Source organism: Neolamprologus brichardi, chromosome 3 (assembly GCF_056152115.1).
Source record: "Neolamprologus brichardi isolate AB-2024 chromosome 3, ASM5615211v1, whole genome shotgun sequence".
In the NCBI taxonomy this organism is placed as follows: Eukaryota; Metazoa; Chordata; class Actinopteri; order Cichliformes; family Cichlidae; genus Neolamprologus; species Neolamprologus brichardi.
In genome coordinates, this window is record NC_142106.1 from 32,839,438 (window position 1) to 32,864,211 (window position 24,774).

The 24,774-nt window shown below is 36.7% G+C and overlaps 4 protein-coding genes across 5 annotated transcripts; 3 read left to right on the forward strand and 1 right to left on the reverse strand.

Annotated features, from left to right (window-relative positions):
• The first annotated feature begins 1,424 nt into the window (after positions 1–1,424).
• Positions 1,425–2,218, forward strand: LOC148104248 (uncharacterized). Its single transcript, XM_087839316.1, has 2 exons — positions 1,425–1,591; positions 1,959–2,218. The coding sequence occupies exons 1-2, from the start codon at positions 1,447–1,449 to the stop codon at positions 2,087–2,089; spliced, it is 276 nt and encodes a 91-aa protein (XP_087695442.1). The 5' UTR covers positions 1,425–1,446; the 3' UTR covers positions 2,090–2,218.
• A 691-nt stretch (positions 2,219–2,909) lies between these two features.
• Positions 2,910–8,333, forward strand: LOC102775853 (uncharacterized). Of its 2 annotated transcripts, XM_087839318.1 has the most exons (11): positions 2,910–3,106; positions 3,922–4,024; positions 4,116–4,237; positions 4,396–4,466; positions 4,643–4,768; positions 5,511–5,606; positions 5,767–5,898; positions 5,996–6,124; positions 6,240–6,277; positions 6,698–6,738; positions 6,823–8,333. In XM_087839318.1, exons 1-11 carry the CDS (start codon positions 3,088–3,090, stop codon positions 8,331–8,333), a joined length of 2,388 nt encoding a protein of 795 aa, XP_087695444.1. In that variant the 5' UTR covers positions 2,910–3,087. The 2 variants fall into 2 exon arrangements, with proteins under 2 accessions (XP_087695444.1, XP_087695443.1); XM_087839317.1 differs by lacking the exon at positions 2,910–3,106 and having other exon boundaries at positions 3,861–4,024; positions 5,990–6,124.
• A 5,487-nt stretch (positions 8,334–13,820) lies between these two features.
• Positions 13,821–20,921, forward strand: LOC102776136 (uncharacterized). Its single transcript, XM_087836955.1, has 12 exons — positions 13,821–13,929; positions 15,545–15,625; positions 16,095–16,200; positions 16,295–16,416; positions 16,661–16,731; positions 16,837–16,962; positions 17,381–17,476; positions 18,199–18,330; positions 18,422–18,556; positions 18,672–18,709; positions 19,318–19,358; positions 19,443–20,921. The coding sequence occupies exons 2-12, from the start codon at positions 15,577–15,579 to the stop codon at positions 20,918–20,920; spliced, it is 2,394 nt and encodes a 797-aa protein (XP_087693081.1). The 5' UTR covers positions 13,821–13,929; positions 15,545–15,576; the 3' UTR covers position 20,921.
• Positions 20,922–23,583: 2,662 nt separating this feature from the next.
• Positions 23,584–24,676, reverse strand: zgc:194655 (uncharacterized). The gene is made up of 2 exons (XM_006801689.3): positions 24,454–24,676; positions 23,584–23,919 (listed from the first exon to the last, which is right to left on the reverse strand). The coding sequence occupies exons 1-2, from the start codon at positions 24,596–24,598 to the stop codon at positions 23,786–23,788; spliced, it is 279 nt and encodes a 92-aa protein (XP_006801752.1). The 5' UTR covers positions 24,599–24,676; the 3' UTR covers positions 23,584–23,785.
• Positions 24,677–24,774: the final 98 nt, after the last annotated feature.

Consider the following 24,774-nt stretch of genomic DNA (forward strand, 5'->3'; position numbering starts at 1 on the left):
AGAGACAGTTGCTGGATACTCGATCGGCGATTGGAAGGCGAATCCAGTGGGGCTTTTTCCAGAGACGTATTGCTCCACCCAGAAGGACGGCGAATGAGGATTTTACTCATCTTTGCAGATAAGCACTGGGCTTATCCACACACACACACACTACCCGGGTAGATTGACAAAGTTTTTCTCAGAGCTCTGAATTTATTTTATTATTATTCTTTTTTACTTCAACACCATATTTTACTTTTTTTCCTTTCCTCACCAAACCAGAGTGGTTGGTGGAGGTAGAACTGTGACAAGAAACATAAATGGACCAATACTAATATGGAAACTGAACTGACTGATTGAAGGGGGGATTGTATTGATTTTGTCTCATAAGTGTTGTTAACATTCTGCATATTATTGAAGTTGCTGATGAGACTGTTATGTGTTTTGTTGTAATAAATGTCATAGAGTGTTCTCTATAAGACAGCATAAGGAGGTGTTTTCTTGTTCCTCTTCTCCTCATTGAAAGTACCTAGAATATCCATGTCCCTAAGTTAATCAATTAAGGGATCTATTACATATATGTAGCGGATCCAGATCATCGGGCCTGTTGACGAATTTCTGTGTCGTGTCTCTGGGGTCGTATCTTTTCTCTTCGGTCATTTTAGCTCAGAAACTTTCCGTCCTCTCCGTGGATAAACAATCTGTGTCTGCAGTAAGTGAAGTGAACACCGAGTGTTATCACCACTGACAGCACCATAATTTTAAACTTTCACTTCCTCCTGCAGTTACCAGAAGTCACGTGAAACAGCGCTCTGTAACAGGTCTGTGTTCTTGTATCTTTATTTCACTTTATTTACTCTTTTGCGCTGATGATGAGGACAGCAGTTAATTAAAGCTTTTTTAATGTTTTAAAGAATTATTTAATGCTAATAAATAATAGTTATAAAAATAAACAAATACGTTATTGTACAGTGGCGTTTATAGAGAGTTTTTTGCAGCACTGACTTTTAATAAAATGCGCAGGAGAAGGGAACAGCTGGTAAACAAACACGCCCATTCATCATGAACTGGTATATCAGGTGATTTCCAGCTATGATTGAGTGTCCAATAAGGGAATGCATTTACACACTGAACAATTGAGTGTGTAAATGGCGAGTGATGCACAGCACAGGCACTATAATGTAGACAATGGTAAACTGCTTATCATAAACACCGTTAGAAGATTATTAACATGTTTTTTTTTTTCATTGGTTTGTTTTTACAAAAAAAAACTGAATTTGCATTTTGTAGAGGAAATCTAATATATCAAACCCATTTTTATAGAGCAGTGTAAAACTAAAAAAGAAAAAGAAGACTGAGTGGTAAAAACAATCATTTAGATGAAAGTGAAAGTATACTCAGCTCTGTGACGTCAGACCCAGAAGTACCTTATTAGTGTCCGCTGCAGAAGCGGAGGGAGCGCACAGAATGGGAAAGCTGTACCAGGTCGTCGTTTCTGGAGTAAGGGGTGGGAAGGTGACCGTCGACCTGAGCAACACCGAGGAGCAGTTCAAGAGCATGACAGTGGAGCAGCTGAGGGAAAAAATAAGACAGAAGTTTCCAGAAACTGCAGGTAAATACACAGAGAAGTGAAACACTCTTAATTTACGTTGTATTAGCCTACATTATATATTGTCCACACGATGAACGAGCTTAGGGTAATTTTCTTGGTTTCATGTTGTTCAGGTTGTTCCAAAATTTCCTTTGAAAATATATTTAATTTGTTGTGGCGGATCAAGACTTAGATTTCTTGCTCGCGGAAGAGTATAATATATTTAAAGTAAGCACTGGGGCTAACGGATGATCCAAAGAAAAGTAAGCCACATTATGAAGCTTTGTTTATTTTGTATTTTGCTATAGATTTATTTAATTATTTACTTTAGTAAAGTGAACCTCTCTCTCTTTCTCTCTCTCCCTCTCTCACTCACTCTCTGTGTTAGATGGGAATCTGCGGCTGATATTCACAGACAAGAATCTGGATGAAGATAAGAAGCCGCTGTCTGAATATGGAATCCAGCATATGTCTGTTATCCAAGTAGTGCTGAGACTTCCCGGAGGACTGAGAGCCTGAGCGAGACAGGCTCCACCTACAGCTGCCAATGCCGTTGACGCTACGTGAAAGCTCTCGCAACTGTTTACATATATTTTAGCCTTGTTTTAAATCACTTCTGATACACTCATTTTTCACCGATGAATAAAATAAAACTGTATTATTTCAACTGTGTCATCTTTGATTAAGCGTGCATATTTGGAGGTCCTTAGAAAACAGAAGCCGTAATAATACGTTAATAAATGCAGGGCACGTTTTCTCTAGTGTATATCCAGCAGGAGGTTCTCTGAATCACGAGCAAGAAGCATAGTGAGTAATTTGTCTCTGAAAATCTGTGATTAAAAATTATTTCATAGATTAAAACAGTTGTTGAATTTCAAAGTGACGCAGATGATGTCAATGAATACATTTCACAATACATCCTTTCTTGTGGAGGTACATTAAATACAATATTATAAGCTTTGTAAAAATGAAATCCAGATCTCCTTTTCGCCCTGTCAATTACTTCATATGCTGCGTTCATTGTCGTACGTAAATTTCAAATACTACCCAATTGATCTTACACCAATTTCAAGTCCTGAACTAAAATAGATTCCGAAACTGAAGTCCATGTTAATAGCTCCTGTGTGTTGTGTTTGTGAGTCAGAACATATTAGGTGTTCTTCATTCACATTTTTAATAATCTGGTTCTGAAAAGGAAATAACTGTAAATCATTGTCAGTCATCTAGCTGTCTTTTGATAATTTCGAGATTTCCAACACAGCATGAATGCAACATTGCAGCAACTCGACGAGAAGAGAAAGAGAAAGTATTCCGGTGCTTTTAAATTCACTGGATCTGCAGGTCGCAGTTTGTTTGTTTGCCTCGAGAATAAAGTAGTTCCCGAAGGATCCAGAGGAATGCCTTGAAATAAACCGAAGGAAAGATTGTATGTGCTGTTGTTTAGTTCCCGTTAATTGCCGTTTATTCCTTTTAAGGAGCAGTTTCTTCAGCAGAACAGCAAGTGGAGTGAAGTGAAAATGAGCGAAAAGGACACAGGTATTATCTACAACAAATATTTCAAAGATTTTAGTAAATATTTAGAGCATTTTTTGATTGTTTTTTGTGTTCCTCCTCAGGCGTATTGTGTAAGTTGTATATTTATCCAGCGTCAAGGAATTTCGATTTCCTTTTTGTCTTTTTTAGTAGCCTACTCGTGTACTTGGAGCTGGCTTTTTTCCATTTAGCCTTCATCAACATCCTTATCATCATAAATGTTTAATGGATAGAACATTGCTGAATTATAGATCTCTTTCAGGATTTCTGAAGTTATGTTCAGATTCTTTTTTCTAACCAATTTATTGCACTAGGTTGATTACTTAGTTTGGACAGACACTGGACTCTAAAGAGAGTTTTGCTTGTTCTAGTTGACCAGTTACTGAGGCCACTATACTCCTGGCAATGCTCCAGCCTTACATGGCCCTGATCTATGAGTCAACGTAATTTATTTTGGAGGTTTACAGGCAGTTCTTTATTGGCTCTCTTTTTTCCACGCACTGTAAATTTTGGAACACAATATAAATCGGCACGTGCTTTCCCAATCAGCCGATCAGATCAAACAACTAGATTTGACTAGCAGTGGCAAATTAGATATTTTAGCGTAATATCGACAAAAGAAAAACGAAATAAAAAATACCCAGTTAAACTCCTATATGTAGAAATTAAAATCTAATCATTATAGAATAAATTATCAATAAATAAATAAAATATAAATGGGTTTGACTGTTTTGGTTTATTTCTCTTTGGGTATTTTATGATCCAGGCTCATGTTTTAAATATATATCTTCTTTGTATGCATTCTCTCTTCCCATCAGCTAACAGGTATCATGGGCTGATAAACCAAGGATCCACATGTTACTTGAACAGTGTGCTGCAGGTGCTGTTCATGACCAAAGACTTCAGAGAGGCTGTGAAAAAGTTTGTTGTCCAGCTTTAAGTGTGATTCTGTATTTATCATATATGAAGTTTACGGTGCATTTTTAATCACTCATGTTTACTTCCTGTGTAGGTACTCTGGAGATAATCCCCACTCTGAATTCCTTGATCATGTTTTGAAAGCCTTATTTGATGACTTACAGAACTATACAGCATACACATATAAAATAACAAACAAGCTGGGCATCGACAACGGTACAGAACAACAAAACCTTTTTAACACTGTAAACTCCTGAGCTCTGTATGACTTTAAAGATATTACTATCATTGATCTAATTATTTCATCATTATAACAATGGAAAATTGTAGGGCAAAATTACAAAATGACTTTTACAAAAATGCATTTATCACAGTGTATGAACAGCGTGATGCTGCAGAGTACTTTGAGAGGATTTTAAGAAAGACCAGTCCTGATGCATCAAAGGTAAGGTCTTCATCGATGCTAAAGGATATCTATACACTGGATCAAAATATTCCTTTTTAATTGTGGAGTCTTTGCCTTAGAGTATAAAATGCTTTGGACTGCTTTTGTTGTGAACAAATGCTTTCTAATTATAACTGAAAGAAAATGAACAGGTTTTTGTGTATCTGTATTTTCAGATCTTCCACGGTCAGTTAGTAAACAAGACCACCTGCTCTAAAGGTCATATACAGACTGACAGAGATGCACCATTTTGGCATCTTCCTCTTTCACTGGTGGATTGTTGCAGTAAAGACTACAGTGTGGTAAGGATCTGACAAGTTGCAAACTTCTCAGCATGTTTCTGTCTGCTAGGACATGACAGCTGTGAAGAAACATTTTGAACTTACATGCTTTTGCCAGTAAAATATATATAATATTTTTTATATTTCCCCCAGTAAATGATGACTGTTTTATTAAATCCACAGCATAAAGTTTATGCATTTAGCTTTGCTTAAGTGGATTCTGTGCAGCGCTTTGTCCTACCAGAAGTCTGAAGCTGTACTTCCAACTTAGTCTCCCACTGTTGTTTGATGTTAATGAGTGGAAAGGAATCACAATGAAGGATATAGGTATATAATCATGTATGTCCACTCTTTTGAGTTTTCTGGTTTGTCTAAAGTATCTGATTATTTAGCAGGAAAATGTACAGCAATGATCTCTGAAAAAAACCTGTAAAACCTGTAATTCTGATACAGGTCATACAAATTTAAAAAAAAGAAAATAATTAAACCTAAAAGTCTGCACTTTAGTCACATATTGACTGATTTACACTCCACTGTGGTGGTGTACAGAACTGAAACTACAAAAAAAAACCCTCCAGTGGTAATTTTACTTTATGGCTTTTCTTTTCACTTTTCTCTTAAACAATACATCTTAACCTTTGAGTCTGAATTAATAAAGTTAGTAGGCCATGTTGAAAATCTTCCTCCTTGACGAAAGATTCTTAGCTTCACTTCACTGGTCAGCACATGATTGTCAGAGCTGATTTTAAATAACATTTTTCAGGTGAAGGGCATTGAAGAGTTCTTTAAACCTTCAGATTTCTGTGGAGAAAATCAGATGTACTGTGAGCAGTGTGATGGCAAAGTTGATGCTACTATGGTGAGTTAAAAAATGTTTATGATTCTTTTATTATTCTTTAAATAAAATTATGAAAACATATTGACTTGTAATGGAAGCAGACAAGCTCCTTGAGGTGACTGTTGTTGTGATTTGGTGCTGTATCAGTAAAACTGTCCTAAATTAAATGTTTTTCATTCAGAGAGATGTAATAAAGCATCATCCAGATGTTTTGTGTCTGCTGCTGAAGAGGTTTGAGTTCAACTATAATTACATGTCATACTTCAAAATCACCTGTTCTGTGGAGGTTCCCTACACCCTGCAGATACCGGAGGTAAATGTACAGAATATTTTAGCATTTAATCATAATCCATTTTATTTTCTTCAGTCATCCTGATGTTTGCCATTTTTCCTTTGGTAATCAGAGTCAGAAATATGAACTATATGCGTTTCTGGATCATTTTGGGGATCTGAGAGGTGGACATTACTCCGCCACAATCAAGATCCAGGAGGAACATGGAGACAGATGGTATCAGTTTGATGATAACAGAGTCACAGAGGTAAGATAGATCACTTATACATTTTTGATACCAAAATACGTTCCTACATTACTCATGCGTTACAGTGGCCCAGCTGATCATTCATGTCATACTTTATTATTTTTTACATCATCAGCTTAATTTTCAGCCATTCCAGCTGGATAACACTGAGAAGTAAGTTTTCGTGCTTGTTATTTCCACTGTACATTATTTTCCAATTATTTCTTAACTTTTCACACGAGTATGCACTAAACATGCGTTAAATACACTTTTCTCAATTATAGTGTGCTACATGTTGAAGTATCATATCACACTGCTATAATCACAACTGCAGATTTTTTCTGTGAATGATTCAACTCTGTCCCCAAAACTCTCCTGTGCAAAAGCAAAATAATAAAATCAATGAAAACAATTAAAACAATAATATATTTTAATATTTACACTGTTAGTAAAATGTAAACATACACAGACACATATTAATGCCTCGGAAAACACTGCTGCAAAAAATAAATATGTTATAAAAATATTATCCAAACACATCACTGTGAAACTGTGAAAGTAACATATTTGTTACATGTCATATTTGTCAATTAGGTCCCAGACTACATATCTTCTGTTTTATAGCAAAAAGAAAGGTAAGAGAAAATATTTTTGTTGTTGTTTGCTCAGCTGTTTGGTGCCTTAATGATTTTGTTTTTACTTTGTGCTTCATGCTGCAGATACTGGTACTCCAGAGTCCACAGATGTGTCCACCAGTGGACCACCCACCATCAGTAATGAACATGATCAAAATCGAGATGGGAAAAATAAGAGAAAGAGAGAAGATGGGGGGGAGACAAACGCCACGGATAATCCAAAGACTGCTCGCTTAAGAGAAGCAGGGGGATCACCTGACACCCCCTGTAACGTAGATCCTCTGGACAAAGAACCAAATGAGGACAAAGGAACCACTGGAAGTGATGACCTGGACCAAAAACATACAGAAGCAGACGATTTTGAAAAGAACAGACTAGATATTAATCCTGATTTTAAACTCGATATCAGTGATCGATCAGCAGTCTGTGATGATCTAAGCAGACAGTATGAGATGAGTAAATTAATGGATGATAAAGCAGATAACGATGAAAAGGCTAAAGATAAACAGTCAGAGAAAAAAAGCCATGCAGAGCATCCAGCTGACACTGTTGGAGAGAACATATGTGAACATCAGGAGAATAAACAAATCTGTAGTCCTTCTCATGCTGAGGAGAAAACAAAAACAGATTTTCAACATGACACAAAAGGAAAAATTAGTGCTGATAAACCAACAGCAGAGATGTGCTGTGACACATTTCAGGATAAAGAAAAAGTTGATGATAGAAAAGGAAACATACTACAAGATGATCAGAGTCTTAAACATGGAAGCAGACACAGTGATACACTGAACATGCAGGAGATCAGTGTTACACATTCAAGTGATAATGATGTTTGTGTAGAGAGAGAAATCAGAAATGTGAAGGTGGACAGGAGAGAAAGAAAAGGAGACGAAAAAGGTGACCACAGTAAGTTTGAACAAAACACAGTAGAGGAGGTAAGTGGTGCTGCTACAACACAGAAAGATGTTGATGTGGAGGAAAAGGAAGAACATGAAGGAAATACTAAACAAATTCAGATCAGAGAGAAACCCCATCTGAGACCAGCAGGAGCAGAAATAATAGAAGCACCCAAAGAAAACCAGGATGATGCTACTAATGAAAAAACTAAAGCAGAGAGTTTTGAACTAAAAACCAGATCAAAAATTCAGGGAGTCACAGAAGGAGGACATGGTTCACAGAAGTCAGGAAAAGTTATAACAAATGCTAACAAACAAATAACTTGTGAAGAAAATAGGCAGAATTCTCACGGTGAATGTTTTGGGACAAAGATGAAGAACACGGGAATAGAAAGTGTAGGGAAACCCTCACAGGACAGCTCTGCCAGACATGTCAAATATAACAAAGGACACACTGAAAATAAATCTCAGACAAAAAGTGCAGCCAAGCCCAGAGAAGAACAAAAACAACATGGCACAAACCATACAAAATACACCGAAATTCCACAAGTGGATCTAGAAATAGAAGCTGCTAAATCAAGTGCAGACAATGAGCCAGTTGGGTGGTGTTCATGGTTTGTCACTGCGGTACAGCGTTGTTTTTGTTGCTCCTCTCCTGCAGGGAGAGACACATCTGAGCTGATTAGGTCTCCTATATAAAGGATGTGCCGGGACCTGAGGTGGGGTTTTGTGAGTGGCTGACAGCTGAAAAGCTAAGACTGAGAGTTGTAAGAAGCAACAACCAAATAAAAAATGTTGCAAAGTACAAAATGTGTCGTTGGGCCCGTCATTCTGCATTGATGAAGAAAAAAAAAAAAAAAAAAGCAAGACCGGTATTTGTTGTCAGATTAAGTTGAGAGAAAGCGTAAGCATAGCATTTAATGATTATTTATTTGACAAGTCTCCACTTGTGGTAATTTTTGCTGTGTAATATTTCCCAGTATTGTTTTTAATATCAGTTTTTTCATGTGGCTGTGCATATTCTTTGGATTTTGGTATATCTACTATAAACTATAAACTGAGACAGTAGCTTTGAGGCAAAAAATAATATTTCCACTTGTGGCATATTTTTACTTGATTGTTACTGAAGGGAAAACAGGTAGAAATTTTACACTGAATCTAGTGGTTGTGAAATTAAAGTTATTGTTTGCAAAAAGCTAATTTCCCACTGAACAAATGATGGACTATTTAATACTTGGGTAATGGAAAACTAAAATTATTATTATCATTATATATGAACTGAAGTGGTTTGGCTCCTTGGGGTATGTTGTCTTTGGTACAGGCAACATGCAGGAGGTCTTCCACAGAATGGGGACCCTCTCCAGACCGAGACTGATGTTAAAGATGTATCTGATAACCTTACAGAGTTGATCTGTACAGTCCCTCGATAGTCTGTAGCTGATTCCATCTGGACCATTCTGGAAGATTCCAACCATTTGTTTCCTTTTATTATTTTTTATTATTATTATTGTATGACTTTTGCTGGTTTTTATTGTTCTTTTTTGTTCTTAGTCATCATTCATGTTTGAGCTTTATTCTATAGAATCTAGTTAATTTCATAGATATCACATAACCTGGTCAGGAGCAGGTTGTGTTCAGAGTTTCAGTTTCAAATTGACTTGAAACACCACATTTTCACTGATTGTAAACCTGCTGAGTTAATAAAAATTATTTCACTTTTCAGTTTACTTTTACTAAAAGGTTTTTTTCTCTAACATGCAGACATTTTTGACCATTAAACCTTTTTAACTACAACTAAAAATAACATTTTCTTGAGCAGCCTGAAGTTTTAGCTACTTATTCTTGGGTTAGCTTAGTTTCATTTTGGGCTTCACTCAGTTTCTGTTGACAACAACATACTAGTACCTAGAATTCATCTGACCAGTGAGTGTTTATCAGCTGATCCCTGTAATATGTGTCTCATTTATAGTAAATATTCATATCCTGTGGAAGGCAACTTAAAGCTTTTATCCAGAGCTGTTCTACATATTAATTGTACACAGACTCTGAATATATTAAAAGGTAATGCAAACCTGTCATAATGCACCATCTGACTTGTTGTAAGTACCCTGGAGAAACTGAAAGTTCAATGGGCTGCTTAATCTTGGTGCGTTAAATGAGTAGATAAAGTTATACCCTCGGTTCTAATTTCACTTAGTGTACCAGTTAAGCCAACTAAAGCAGTTATGTGCACTTGTTATGCTGGTGTTAGGTATATCAGAAAAATGCTCACATATATTCAGTGTTTTGGTATTTCCTTATATTGGTCACATGTAGACTGTTTGTGATGCAATATCAAACTCGGTGTCCTTAGTTTTTGTTTTGTGCAGCCGGTGAGGAGACACTCTAGTAGCAGAGGTGTCATGTGGTCATGCACCTGGTGGTGCCACAGTCTGCTTGATCAAGTTTCTTTCTTTCTTCATTTGTTCCTTCCTTTTTCTCTGACTTTCCAAAATGTGGCTAATACTTACATTTCTAGCATTAAATTACAGAGCATGATAACGCTGAACTTAAAAAAAGTACTCACCTGGCTTGATGTAAGATGAAGCTCTTTGTTGCCAGGCCTGCTACTTTATTGTTTTGGTTTATTTTCACTACCCTCATATTTTTAAGAGTTGTTTGCTGTTTTTAAACCACTTGCTCCCTGCAAGACCAGTAGAAATTTAACTGCCCCACTTTAAGTGAAATGATGGAAAAGTGTGGTGCAGTGGTCCTCAGGCTGGCAGTACTGTCAGTTGAAGAGATGGCCCACTTTGAAGAGAAGATTGTAATTTTATTTTTAAGCAGATCAGACTGATTATACCCAATCAAGTTTCTAAAAAAGTGGGAACAAAATGTGCACAATTTATAGAATATTATATGAGAATTATTTGCAAAACTTTGCAAATAACAAATAACTTTGCAAATAAATGTGGTGTTATTTGCAAAACTTTGCAAATAACACCACATTTAGGTGAAAAATCTGCTGAGTTTAGAAATCTGCACAGCAGACAACAACAAACTGTACAACTTCTGCTGCCAATGATTGACGTCATGGAATGGTGCTCCACGCTCAGACCACTCAAACCACGAAGTTCTCAACAACTGCAAGACTACTGATCTCCCTCAGGTTCGAGGAGCTGACGCCTGTCCCTCCATCCGTGACTGTCCCACCTGTGGTCAGTTTAGCCTCCAAAGTTTTCAAAGTATCATTTTCAAATTATGTGTGATGGTAGAAAAGACCAATAACAGCTCGAGCTGAATTAATTCTGGTCAAAATCGGGTCAAAATCACAGCAAATGTGAAAACTTTTTATTAACTTCATGTTTTTATGGATCGTCTTCAAACTACCTACAAAGTACCCAGGTTGACTAATCATATGACCTCAACCTTCACTGTTAGTACCCAACATCAAAACTGAGACATAATAAAACATTAATGTTTAATTATACCCCTTCCAGTTTGGGAGGAGTTGCTTTCTCTGAAAGCTGTTGTTTAAACTAGTTTCTACACCGTTCATTAAACTTTACTATTTCTAGTAATTACCACGCGGTGACTTTGTTTCTTCTTCCCTTCAGGCAGGTGGACGTCTGGTTAACCAGCGTGTCATTCTGGTCAATTAAGTTCCAGATTGTAAAACACTTCAAGATGAGCTATACTTACATAAAGTACAATAATAAAATGCTGTTTAATTATGTATTTTGCTTTTATATATGTTCCTTTATTTTGTTTAAGGCACATTTCTAATACAGAACTTTACTAATCTTTGTGCTGTACCGGAACTGGTAAGTGTTACATAAAGCAGTTTCACCCCAGTTCTTTTTTATTCCTTATGCCTCCCGAGACTACACCGGACTCAGTAGTCATTTCACAAAACCTTTATTCTTCTTCAGTTACGCATGCACCTTCCAGAAGGGAAGACGTGCAAGGCCGGTGTCCCTCTGCAGATCTTCACTTCTTTGTCTGTTTCAACTAGTTTTATAGAAGCCACCCCATCATAAAACCCACATGGTGTGTTGTAAGCTCTGTGTTTGTGTATGTATGTGCAACAACGTGAGTGGCTGTGTGTGCACGTGTAGGTACCCCTGCGTATGTGATTCCCTGCCGGTCATAAAAGTCCATCTCCCCACAATCATCAGGTTACAAACACTGAGAGCCCCACCCCAGGTATCCCTTGGGGAATTTCCACTCAGCTATAACTTCTCTTTCTCTTACTTTCCCAACTTAAGGTGGGGGAGGGTCTCCTATAAGTCTACTCCTAATTTTATGACATGTTCAGGCCTATAGCTAAACCAAACTGAAGCACACACTTTCGCAAATCCTTTCCTATTCCTCTGATCTACAGGTGGATCCTCTCATCTAAGCAAATTTAACACATTATATTTTAATTATGTTTTCTTTTACTCACATAAGGATAGAATAGAATAGAATAGAATAGAATAGAATAGAATAGAATAGAATAATCCTTTAATTGTCCCACAAAGGGAAATTTGGGTAAAAGCAGCTTCAGGCCTGTAAAGCAGTGACAACATGACAGGAAATGCGGGGAGAAATGATGACGCTGCTATATCCAAGACTGACTCTGTTTTTGTCAAGCAGTACTTCGCATGACTATAAAACTTCCCAATTAAACACGAGTTGAACTTCAACTTCTTTATCAGCAGAGAGATGCCTCAAAACATATAATCTGTGATAAGCTTTCTTGTTTTGGCAATCTCTAAAGCAACATTCACCTCTCTCAAATGTGGGTCAAAGTTTGGTAAATCTTTGCTGATCTGTAATATGATGAAACATACGTGTGAGTAGTACATTTGCAACATGGAAGCAAATTCAGATAATTTAAAATGACCTAAATAAAACCCCACTCTATTGCACCAATTTCATATGCAGGTCTGGAGTATAAGTTTCTACCTTTCTGCCAAAACTCAAACAGAAAGGTGAAGCTAAGCTAAATCCTGTTTGCTTAGTTCTTCATATCAGCTGGCCCGGCTCTGCCAAGTGAGTCATTAAATAATATACTGTGTCTTTGTGCTTCTGGGAAAGATTTCTTGACTGTATCAGTAACTTCCTGGAGTGTTTTACACTGCGTTTCTGGTTAAAGCTGAGCTTACCCTGGTGTATTTTCTTCCCCTTTCTTTTAGCCTATGTAAGCATTATTTCCAAACAAACTATTCAGGCTTAACATTTCTAAAAATGTGGTAACAACAAACAAACCTTTTATGCAGCATCTTTGATCATGTGACACACCTGAAGCTTTTCAGTGGCACTACAGTCTAAAAACATAACAAGGATATAAGGAACACAACTGCAACATCATAAATCTCACATAAGTGTGAGCCACATGTTTTAACAATGGTTTTTTACACCACTGACCTGCAACAGGAAGCTATTTTAGCTTCTTTGTGAACATTGCACCAAATTCTGGATTTAAGCTGATGTCCCTGTTCATGAATGTTGATGGTTTCACACCTTAACTTTGGTTTCACATGAATGGATTCACCCTGGCCTTTTGATAAACTGGCAATTTTCCACTGTGGCCAAATTGTATAAGATGATAAGAAAACTGATGCATAGCTACCATATTGCAGAAGTTTAAACGCTGCAAGTAGATCAAGACCAAACATTTGGTGTTAAAATAACTTCAGAACATGTACAGAAAACCACCCTTCCCCTCAAAATGTTTAGAACAATTGATGTTTTTTAACACTTTTTTTAAACCTTATTTTAAGCTTCTCTGCTTATAAACTAGAGGGTTTTAGTAGCAGCTACATTAAAAAAGTATCTTTTTGGTGGATTTAAGAAAATTAAAGTGTTTGAGAAAAATTGAGACACAAAGTTTGAGTTTAGCAGAGCTTCACGAGGTCTTTTTAAACTCTGCGTTTATTCATGATGAAGGTAGTTGTGTGTGGAAATAGACTTGCGCTTAATATTAACCATCTCTGCTCTTTGATTAAATCGCTGTCAAGCTCATGCAATCAGTGACTTAAAATAGTGTTAATGAAATAGTTATCATTTCACCGTTAATAGAGTGTTCTTACAGGTCTCTTTAAATTCAAAAGAATACGAAAGAATACGCCAGATTATCAAAATTCCGATACACGCTGAATGCAACACTAAGGTGTAGCAGAAGTGAAAGAGAAAGCGCTGCTCCAGTGTTTTAAACTACACTGGAGAGAGATAGCCTATACTCAAATATTCCATAAATTAAATACTTTTATTGCCAAAGATCTTAGAAAACATCTTTAAGATATCTAAAATATCCCTTTTACCACTGAAGGTATGTTTGAATCTTTTGTTTTTGTGTACTTGTGTATTACATTTGAAAATAATTGTCAAGGCTCCCGGGGCGCCCCGGGGAGCCGTGTGGCGTTGGAGGGAGAAAGGACCCAAAATGCAGGGGACCCAAAACTGATGATACTAGTGACGTTTATTTACAAGGAGTGGAGTGACAGAACAGGCAGTGAGGTATAACGAATGACTGAAAAAACCTAGACTGGGAAAACTAAATGACAAACCTGAGATCATAAGAAACGGGATGCGGGGCAGAGAGACGCAGACAGAGGAACAGAACACCATTGAACGCAGACGAACAGGTGTCGTGCCAAAGTAGGTATCCCCGACAGAATTTGTTTCCCCTGTGCTGGGAGCACGCACGAAGTACTGATGTTTTCATTTTGTGAAAAAGTGGAAAAATTTGTATTACCTGTTGTGTTACATTACCATTCAGTTTGAGGGTTACAACAGAAATTTATATATTTATTGCTCACGGGGTATCAGCTGGGATTATTTTAACAAACCATGAACATTTTGGCTGATAACTATTTATATTCTCCTGTAACTTTACTATATAAAGAGCTAAATCCTCCAAAGTTTCAGGAGTAATGCGTCATAATAAGAAGTGTTTGTGAACGAAAAATCAGCAATGTGGGATACTGTTTGTCCGTGAGTTACACCGGGGGAACAAATTGTGGCAGGATCTGCCTGATATTATTTGTATCCCACTATAACTTCGTTGTATAAAGAGCTAACATCTCAAAAATTTCAGGAGTAGTTAGTCATTATAAGAAGTGTTTGTAAACTAAAAATCAACAATGTGGGATACCGTTTGTCCGTTATTTGGACAGTCCAGCGTGTGCTCCCGACGCAGGGGAAACAAATTCTGTCGGGGACACCGGCAACAGGCAGGAGAACACACAGGGCTTAAGTACACACACCAGTAATCAGGGGATGAGAGACAGGAGGGCAACACACCTGGGAGAAATCAGAGCCGACGGGACAGGGGAAACGTAACCTGAACACACTCACATGAGACGAGGACCTTCAGAATAAAACAGGAAACTCAGACAGAGAACCAGACAAGACACTGAACTAAACAGACAGATTCACAAGCAGACAGACAGAGGGAGCACGGAAGTGGGACCAGGGCAGGCACAAAACAGAAACCTAACAAATGGCAAATCACGGAATACATAATCAGAATAAACAAAAGCATAAAGAAACACAAAACACTGAGCCGGCAGACTCAGGACCATGACAATAATTAGGTTTGTTTTATTCTTCATCAGCAATTTCTTTGAAAAACACTGTCTGTCTGGGGAAGAAACTTCTTTTTTGGTATTGTTTTTGTTTATTATAGTTTTTTTCCGTAGCCTCGTCGAAAGTCATTAAATGTAGCTTAGAAAAGCAGCGTGTTGTAGTGGTAATATCATAATACTCAAAGTGTTTTCTATTCGAGATGTTACTGAAAGCCTGTCACTGGCTGTGGATTTTGGCACCTTATGTACAAAAACATGGGACTTTGTTTACCTGCTAGTAATAATTAATAATAAATGATGTTGTTGTTGTTTATAAACAAATACTGACTGGTGTACAAACTTTGAATTCTTTTGCAGCTCTCCGTAACACAGAATTGAAGTGACTGAAAATGTCTCTGTTGGAGAGTACTCGACGGCTATTCAGCAGCACCTCTCTGGGTAAGATCTGATGCCAGTACACATATATTTAACATCTAGGTCTATTGTTTTTAGATGACTTTCAATAACTGGCCCTTACAGGTAGAAACATTTCTCTCAGACTCTCCTGGTTTAGACTGTGTTTTTTGTGTGTGAATATGTGTGTGAATGGGTGGATGACTAAATGTGTAAAGCGCTTTGGGGTCCTCAGGGACTAGTAAAGCGCTATACAAATACAGGCCGTTTACCGTTTACCATTTTGTCTAGCCGCACTGCTATAAGAAAGAAGGTGTCTCTGAACGTCTTTCATTTTACAAATGAAGTTTTACTGACAACCTTGACCTTAATGGTTCAGTTTGAATATTTTTGTCAATTCTTATTGTTTTATTAATTCATTGATTTAATTGATTAGCAGAAGGGGTTTTAATTTATGATCCACCATAATTATTTGCTCATCGTTCTGAAATTTACATGATCAGTCTCCTCCCAGCAGCTAACAGGTACCATGGACTGATAAACCAGGGAGCGACAGATTACTTGAACAGTGTGCTGCAGGTGCTGTTCATGACCGAGGACTTCAGAGAGGCTGTGACAAGGTTTGTTACAGCCCAGCTTTAAGTGTGATCCTGTATTTATCAAATATGAAGTCTATTGTGCATTTTTAATTACTCTTATTTACCTTTCGTGTAGGTACTCTGGAAAAAATCCTCACTCTGAGTTTCTTGATCATCATCTTAAAGTCTTATTTGATGACTTACAGAACCACACAGCATACTCATATAAAATAACACAGAAGCTGGGCATCTATAATGGTACAGTATGTTAACACACAAAACAGCACAACCTTTGAATTGTTTGAAGAGTCTAATAAATGGATCTAAAGTTGATCAATTTACAACAAGTCTTGAAGTAAAGTCTTCTTCATCCTGTGCAGTTTTTTAATGTAATTTAATAACTTAACTTGTTTAAATTGTTAGACTGGATAATTCTAAAACATTTTTAATTAAATAACTTAATTGTTTTGTTGAAAGCATGCACATTTATTTCCCCACCCAGTGTATGAACAGCGTGATGCTGCAGAGTACTTGGAGAGGGTTTTAAGAATGACCAGTCCGGATGCATCACAGGTAGAGACTGTTCTCCTGTTGGTTGACTGGTTCCAAAAGTGAACCTATTAATATGAAGCTGGTTAAAAAATATCACTTGCCAACAAGTATTTGTGCTTTTTTCAGATCTTCCACGGTCAGTTAGTAAACAAGACCACCTGCTCTAAAGGTCATATACAGACTGACAGAGATGCACCATTTTGGCTTCTTCCTCTTTCACTGGTGGATTCCTGCAGTGAAGACTACAGCGTGGTAAGGATATGACAAGTAACAAAGAGACGTGCAATACATAATAATTTTTATGCATATATTTATCTTTAGGTCTTGAGTAAAATTCTGATTTATGACACTGATGCAGAGATAAATAAAAAAAATATTTTATTGCAACTGTGTCTTGTAAATTAGATTTCCATGTTTCAGTCAGAGACCAGCACACCGAAATAATTTTAACATTAACACAACTGAAAGACTGTGTTCAAAAACCACTAGAGTGAGTTTATCTGATGGTGGCTGCTAATAATGCAAAACTTTTTACATTTTTATGTTAAATAAAGTTAGTGTATTGAAAACCTTCCTCCCTGAGAAAACATTTACCAGCACTTTACAATCACAGCCTTTATGCTGGTCAGCACATGATTGTCAGAGCTGATTTTAAATAACACTTTTTCAGGTGAAGGGCATTGAAGAGTTTTTTAAACCTTCAGATTTCTGTGGAGAAAATCAGCTGTACTGTGAGCAGTGTGATGACAAAGTTGATGCTACTATGGTGAGTTAAAAAATGTTTATGATTCTTTTATTATTCTTTAAATAAAATTATGAAAACATATTGACTTGTAATGGAAGCAGACAAGCTCCTTGAGGTGACTGTTGTTGTGATTTGGTGCTGTATCAGTAAAACTGTTGTCATGGATTCAAATATTGAGGATGGATACAAGAGGAAAAACCAAAATAACAACACTGGTCCGGCCGGGTTGAATCAAACGATGATTTAATGAATACACGGGTTGGTTGATGGACACCATACAGCAGACAGCATCAGATCTCAAAATGGTGGAGCATTGATCAAACTCTTATAGCCTCTAGTGGCCCCCACCTAATCATAAAAGCCTAAACATTCACATTCTTTCTCTCACACAGCGCCTAAGCTACGACCTTGGCTCCCTGTTTATCTGCTCCTGCTGAGATGGGGCAGTATGCTCTGTTCTCTTCTAACCAGACAAATAAGGCGATGACTTTCTGCGAACAGTATTTCTTATAACTCAGCAGTATAATGCATCATAAAACAATATCATTCATTCACAATAAATCAGCAGTCTAATGTAATGCAAATCAGTTTAACAAATGTAATAGTTATAACCTTCTTCTAATTCAGGAGCATAATGCAAACTAAAACTACATAATAATTCACAATCTTTAATTAGGGGTCTAACATGGCATAAAATAATATTATAATCCAACACGGTCCTAAATTAAATGTTTTTCATTCAGAGAGATGTAATAAAGCATCATCCAGATGTTTTGTGTCTGCTGCTGAAGAGGTTTGAGTTCAACTATAATTACATGTCATACTTCAAAATCACCTGTTCTGTGGATGTTCCTGAAACCCTGCAGATACCAGAGGTAAATGTACAGAATATTTTAGCATGTAATTATAATCCATTTTATTTTCTTCAGTCATTTTGATGTTTGCCATTTTTCCTTTGGTAATCAGAGTCAGAAATATGAACTATATGCGTTTCTGGATCATTTTGGGGATCTGAGAGGTGGACATTACTCCGCCACAATAAAGATCCAGGAGGAACATGGAGACAGATGGTATCAGTTTGATGATACCAGGGTCACAAAGGTAAGATAGATCACTTATACATTTTTGATACCAAAATACGTTCCTACATTACTCATGCGTTACAGTGGCCCAGCTGATCATTCATGTCATACTTTATTATTTTTTACATCATCAGCTTGATTTTCAGCCATTCCAGCTGGATAACACTGAGAAGTAAGTTTTTGTGCTTCTTATTTCCACTGTACATTATTTTCCAATTATTTCTTAACTTTTCACACGAGTATGCACTAAACATGCGTTAAATACACTTTTCTCAATTATAGTGTGCTACATGTTGAAGTATCATATCACACTGTGCTATAATCATGTGGTGGGGCGTGGTCTGCGGTGGCGTGCAGGGAGGGCGGACGCACCTGCACGGCATCCTCAATCACGCCCGCCAGGTTAAAACACGGGGACTCAGGTGTGTGTTGTGATGCAGATGTCAAATAAAAATGGCTCAGAACACTGATCCCTGGACCCGCCGTGCCTTATTCATGCCACAAATCACAACTGCAGATTTTTTCTGTGATTGATTCAACTCTGTCCCCAAAACTCTCCTGTGCAAAAGCAAAATAATAAAATCAATGAAAACAATTAAAACATTTATGTGTATCTTTTAATATTTACACTGTTAGTAAAATGTAAACATACACAGACACATATTAATGCCTCGGAAAACACTGCTGCAAAAAATAAATATGTTATAAAAAATTATCCAAACACATCACTGTGAAACTGTGAAAGTAACATATTTGTTACATGTCATATTTGTCAATTAGGTCCCAGACTACATATCTTCTGTTTTATAGCAAAAAGAAAGGTAAGAGAAAATATTTTTGTTGTCGTTTCCTCAGCTGTTTGGTGCCTGAATGATTTTGTTTTTACTTTGTGCTTCATGCTGCAGATACTGGTACTCCAGAGTCCACGGATGTGTCCACCAGTGGACCACCCACCATCAGTAATGAATATGATCAGAGTCAAGATGGGAAAAATAAGAGCAATAGAAAGAGAAAAGAGGAGAAGACAGACACAGCGGATAATCCAAAGACTGCTCGCTTAAGAGAAGCAGGGGGATCACCTGACACCCCCTGTAACGTAGATCCTCTGGACAAAGAACCAAATGAGGACAAAGGAACCACTGGAAGTGATGACCTGGATCAAAAACATACAGAAGCAGACGATTTTAAAAAGAGCAGACTAGATATTAATCCTGATTTTAAACTCGATATCAGTGATCGATCAGCAGTCTGTGATGATCTAAGCAGACAGTATGAGATGAGTAAATTAATGGATGATAAAGCAGATAACGATGAAAAGGCTAAAAATAAACAGTCAGAGAAAAAAAGCCATGCAGAGCATCCAGCTGACACTGTTGGAGAGAACATATGTGAACATCAGGAGAATAAACAAATCTGTAGTCCTTCTCATGCTGAGGAGAAAACAAAAACAGATTTTCAACATGACACAAAAGGAAAGATTAGTGCTGATAAACCAACAGCAGAGATGTGCTGTGACACATTTCAGGATAAAGAAAAAGCTGATGTTAGAAAAGAAAACATACTACAAGATGATCAGAGCCTTAAACAGAGAAGCAGACACAGTGATACACTGAACATGCAGGAGATCAGTGTTACACATTCAAGTGATAATGATGTTTGTGTAGAGAAAGAAATCAGAAATGTGAAGGAGGACAGGAGAGAAAGAAAAGGAGACGAAAAAGGTGACCACAGTAAGTTTGAACAAAACACAGTAGGGGAGGTAAGTGGTGCTGCTACAACACAGAAAGATGTTGATGTGGAGGAAAAGGAAGAATATAAAGGAAATACTAAACAAATTCAGATCAGCGAGAAACCCCATCTGAGACCAGCAGGAGCAGAAATAATAGAAGCACCCAAAGAAAACCAGGATGATGCTACTAATGAAAAAACTAAAGCAGAGAGTTTTCAACTAAAAGCCAGACCAAAAATTCAGGGAGTCACAGAAGGAGGACATGGTTCACAGAAGTCAGGAAAAGTTCAAATAACTTATGAAGAAAATATGCAGACTCTAGATTTTGAAATCATCAGGACAAAGATGAATAACATGAGAATAGAAACTGTAGGAAAACCCTCACAGGGCAGCTCTGAGAGATGTGTCAAAAATAATGAAGGAATCACTGAAAAGAAATCTCAGACAACAAATGCAGCCAAGCCCAGAAGAGTAAAACTGAATGATGCAAGTCTGCCAGAGCAGCAGAAAAGAAGAATCAAAAGAGAAGAACGAAAACACGATGACACAAACTATCCAATATACACCAAAACTGATGTAGATGATGTAGAAATAGAAGCTGCTAAATCAAGTGGGTTGTGGTCATGTTTTGTCGCTTTGAAAAAATACAAATAAAAAAGCCAGACCAGGATTTGGAGTCAAATTAAATTGAATCATTATTAAATGATTATTTATTTTATGTCTCCACATCCTTATGCTAATTAAACAGAAATTTTTTTTAATTGAATTTTTTATATTTTTCAACAGAGAGAGCTGTTTAATAATGCTTATGCTTTTGTCTTGGTCTAATTGGAGAATGCAGCATGAGTGCTGTTTCCCTTTTTTGTTTAATATAATACATTACCAGTCTGCCCGACACAGTAACAGTAGTGAAATTGAACTAATATAAACAAATCATGTTATGTTAAGGTGCTTTAAAATCACTTTAGAATAATTATGCACTATTTATCTTATTTGTTGCTTTATCTAATTTAATTTTGCTTTTTAATGTTGTGGCTCTTTAACTGGGATGTATTTTTTTTAAATCATCTGGTCGATATCTTAAATATATTGTTTCCCTGTTTAATATTTCCTAAATTGTTTTTCATATTAGTTATTTCACTTTCTTTTCTGCAAAGAAACTGAGGCATGTTTGATTACTGAATGTGCAGCTGTCACTTTAGCAATAAACATCAGCAGAGAGAGCACATTTCTTTGTTATATACCCCGCTGAACTCTTACTTTTGAAAAAACCTGTAAAAACAGCATATAAGGACATAAAGGAAGGAAAAAAAGTAAACTAAACATGTGAACACATCGGAAAATTGGAATGCAAGTCAAGTACGAATACTACAAGTTACAAATGTGAGTATGCACATACAGAGATTTAATTTTAATAACTTTGCTACAGTAATTTCACAAACCTAGTAAAACAAGTATACCTAGTGATGTGGCAAGTCCTTTGTACACAGGTGTTTCTCCCACACCTTCTTTTACTGCTTCAGTCTCAGCTGAGATCATATCATGCCAGAAAACTTGTTGTACCAGGAAACATGTCTTTAAAACTATAGTATAAATACATCTGTCTGTAACCCTGTGATTTAGCCTGATAGTACCTTACAGGGTTATTTATTAATTTTCAGAAACAAAGTCTTATTTTAGAAAATCTTGTATGGTTTTCAAGTGGTCAAGTCATTTATTGCTTTTTTTCATTGCAGACATAGGTGCCAGCTATCTCTGACTTTGAACTGGATAAGATTTTAAGAAGATATATTAGAAGATTTTTATATGCTTTCAGTTTCTTTGTGGCAATAAAAGGTCATGTGTCCACAGAACAACAGTAATTTTAAACTATTACTGCTAACAGTTCAGTTTTTCATTTTTTATGTTAAATAATGGGTTTTATGTACTGCAGTTGAAGTAAACCTTTACCCTTTGTGGTAATGATAATGCTGTCTGTGTGAAGTTCTTTATTCACCACTCACAGCTTAGATTAACAGATTACTTCAAAACACTTTTTTATTTAGTCAAACAGAATGTGAAGCAACAGGTTGCCACATACCAAACACCACAGTTGGGTAATTTCCCTTATTTATTTATTTTTTCAGAGAACAAAATGCCTGGCTCACATAATCCTCATAAACTCTCAAAGCACTTAACAGTATCAAACATATCTTCCACTGGATGGTTAAACAGGTGTGTCCACCCCACTGTGACTTTAAAGTAAGCTGATAAAATATTTCCAGTTAAAAGTTGAGAAGCCTCATATTTAATCCTTCAAAAATACCTCTTGTTTTTGTGGCCAAATAATTCAATCTTTGTCACGTTTGACCATAAAACTTTTTTCCAGGTGGCATTTGGTTTTAAATGCGAGCAGCTGCAAATTTGAGTCAAACTTGAAGGTGCTGACTATGGAGCAGTGGCTTCTTTCTTGGTCAGCAGCCTCACAGTCCATAGAGATGTATAACTGTCTTCACTATGGACAGTAAAACTGGTGTTCCAGCAGTTATAAATTGATAGCATGCTTGAGACTTGATGGTTCCTGGGTTTTTCTTAAACATCATACCCAGTTTCCTCTTATTTGAGGATGACAATTTGAGTTTTCTTCATCTTCGTAAAGTAAGTATGTAATACTGCGTACTTATTTTCATGGTGTTTGAACTGAAGAACTTGGAATCTGCTGACTTCAAGATATCTTTCCATTTTGTGTAAATCTGCAGTCCTAAAGGATAATTTCAGTTCTTCATTTTGAGGTAGATCACTACCCCTTTCTTAACTTTGTTGGACCAATGAGAGGACCAGTTCAGACTAAGTTTCATGAGTCAGCAAACCTGCAGCTGGATCTTCAGCTGCTTCAATATTTATGAAAAGACACCAGCGACAAACTTGTGGTTTACTGTTGAATATGCTTTGTGACTATGCTGTAGGAACTGGACACATTTTTGGAGGTGAAGCATTTGAGAGAACATGATTATTAAACTTAACTGAAACTAAACTTAGAACTATTACCAACTATGAAAACCATTTTGGAGAACGTAAATGGAAAAAAAAAAATAGTTTGACTTAAAACAATATTTATACAATATTTTGTACCTATAACTAAAATATAAAAAATGAAAATCAAACAATGTCTTTTGTTTCAGCAATTGCCAATTTCCTAAAATTACTCAAAGTGAGCATACGGAAGCTTTCAATATTTTATGGCCATCTACACGACTGTGAGACTAATGAGGGAACTGGCAAAAAAATGAAGAAATAAAGATTAAAAATAATCAAAAACGCAAAGAAAATAACTGGGAAAAAGGTTTTATTTCATAGAACAACACAGACTGTTGTTGTATTTGGAATAAAGGATGATCAATAAAACGATAATTGTCACTAAACAGTAAAACCGTATAATAAGTGTACCATTTACAATACATGTAAACAGTGTCAAGAGGCTTTCTAAAGCATCACAGAAAGTAGCAGCAGTAGTGGTAGGACAGGTGGAGATGATCTTAGTCAAGCTTTCAGTCCTCCAGGAACCTTCATCACCATGTGGAGGACGGACATGTGCTGGATTCCATATTCAGACAGAAGGGTGTCGTCTCCATCCAACATCTTATCTGTGAATATCAGGCGCAGAGCCTCCTCTCCTGCACACACACACACACACACACACACACATATTTTTTTAAAGTAAATCTATATCATTTTTATTAGGCACATCCACAGAGATGCATTAGATTATTAGCCCACATTTACTTACTTTACTTAAGTAATGTACTTAAAGTTGGATTAACTCCTTTAACATGTTTGCCTTTGAAACTCTTCAACTACAAATAACTACATGAACTTGAGCAGTTTGATGTAGAGTTTGTACTAATTGTTCTTGAGCTAGCTTACTTTCATTTTGGGCTTCACTAATTACTTCACTCAGTTTTTATTGACAGTAACTTTTTAAAATCACATGCGCACGCGCACAGCCACAGAAAAGTATCTCTAATACTGTAATGCACTTTCATCAAACCATTATTTATTATCGCCACTTCCTTACTTTCACTTCAAGCTGCTGAGTTTTTACTTTAGGATTGGAACTTTATATAAAGAATCTCATTACAGTAAATATGCCTTTGAATTAATCAGCAACATAAAAGCATACATACACTGTTTTCTATCTGCTGTCTTACCTGCGGTCTCCGGAAGCTTCTGCGCCAATTTTTCCTTGAGCTGTTTCACGGTCATGCTCTTAAACTGCTCCTCGGTGTTGCACAGGTCCAACATCATCTTCTGACCCCTTAGTCCATGAACGACAACCTGGTAGATTTTTCCCATTTTGCGCTGAAGTCCGATTTGTTGCGCTCCTAAAGTCTCTGTCACAGATATGTCAGTGCGAACAGCTGTTTGGCTTCAAGGTTTGACGTCAGAGAGCAGATAAATTCTTTCACTTTCGCTTAAAATTCTTCATCTTCTAATTATTTTTAATTATTTTTTTTATTGTTTTGAAGGTA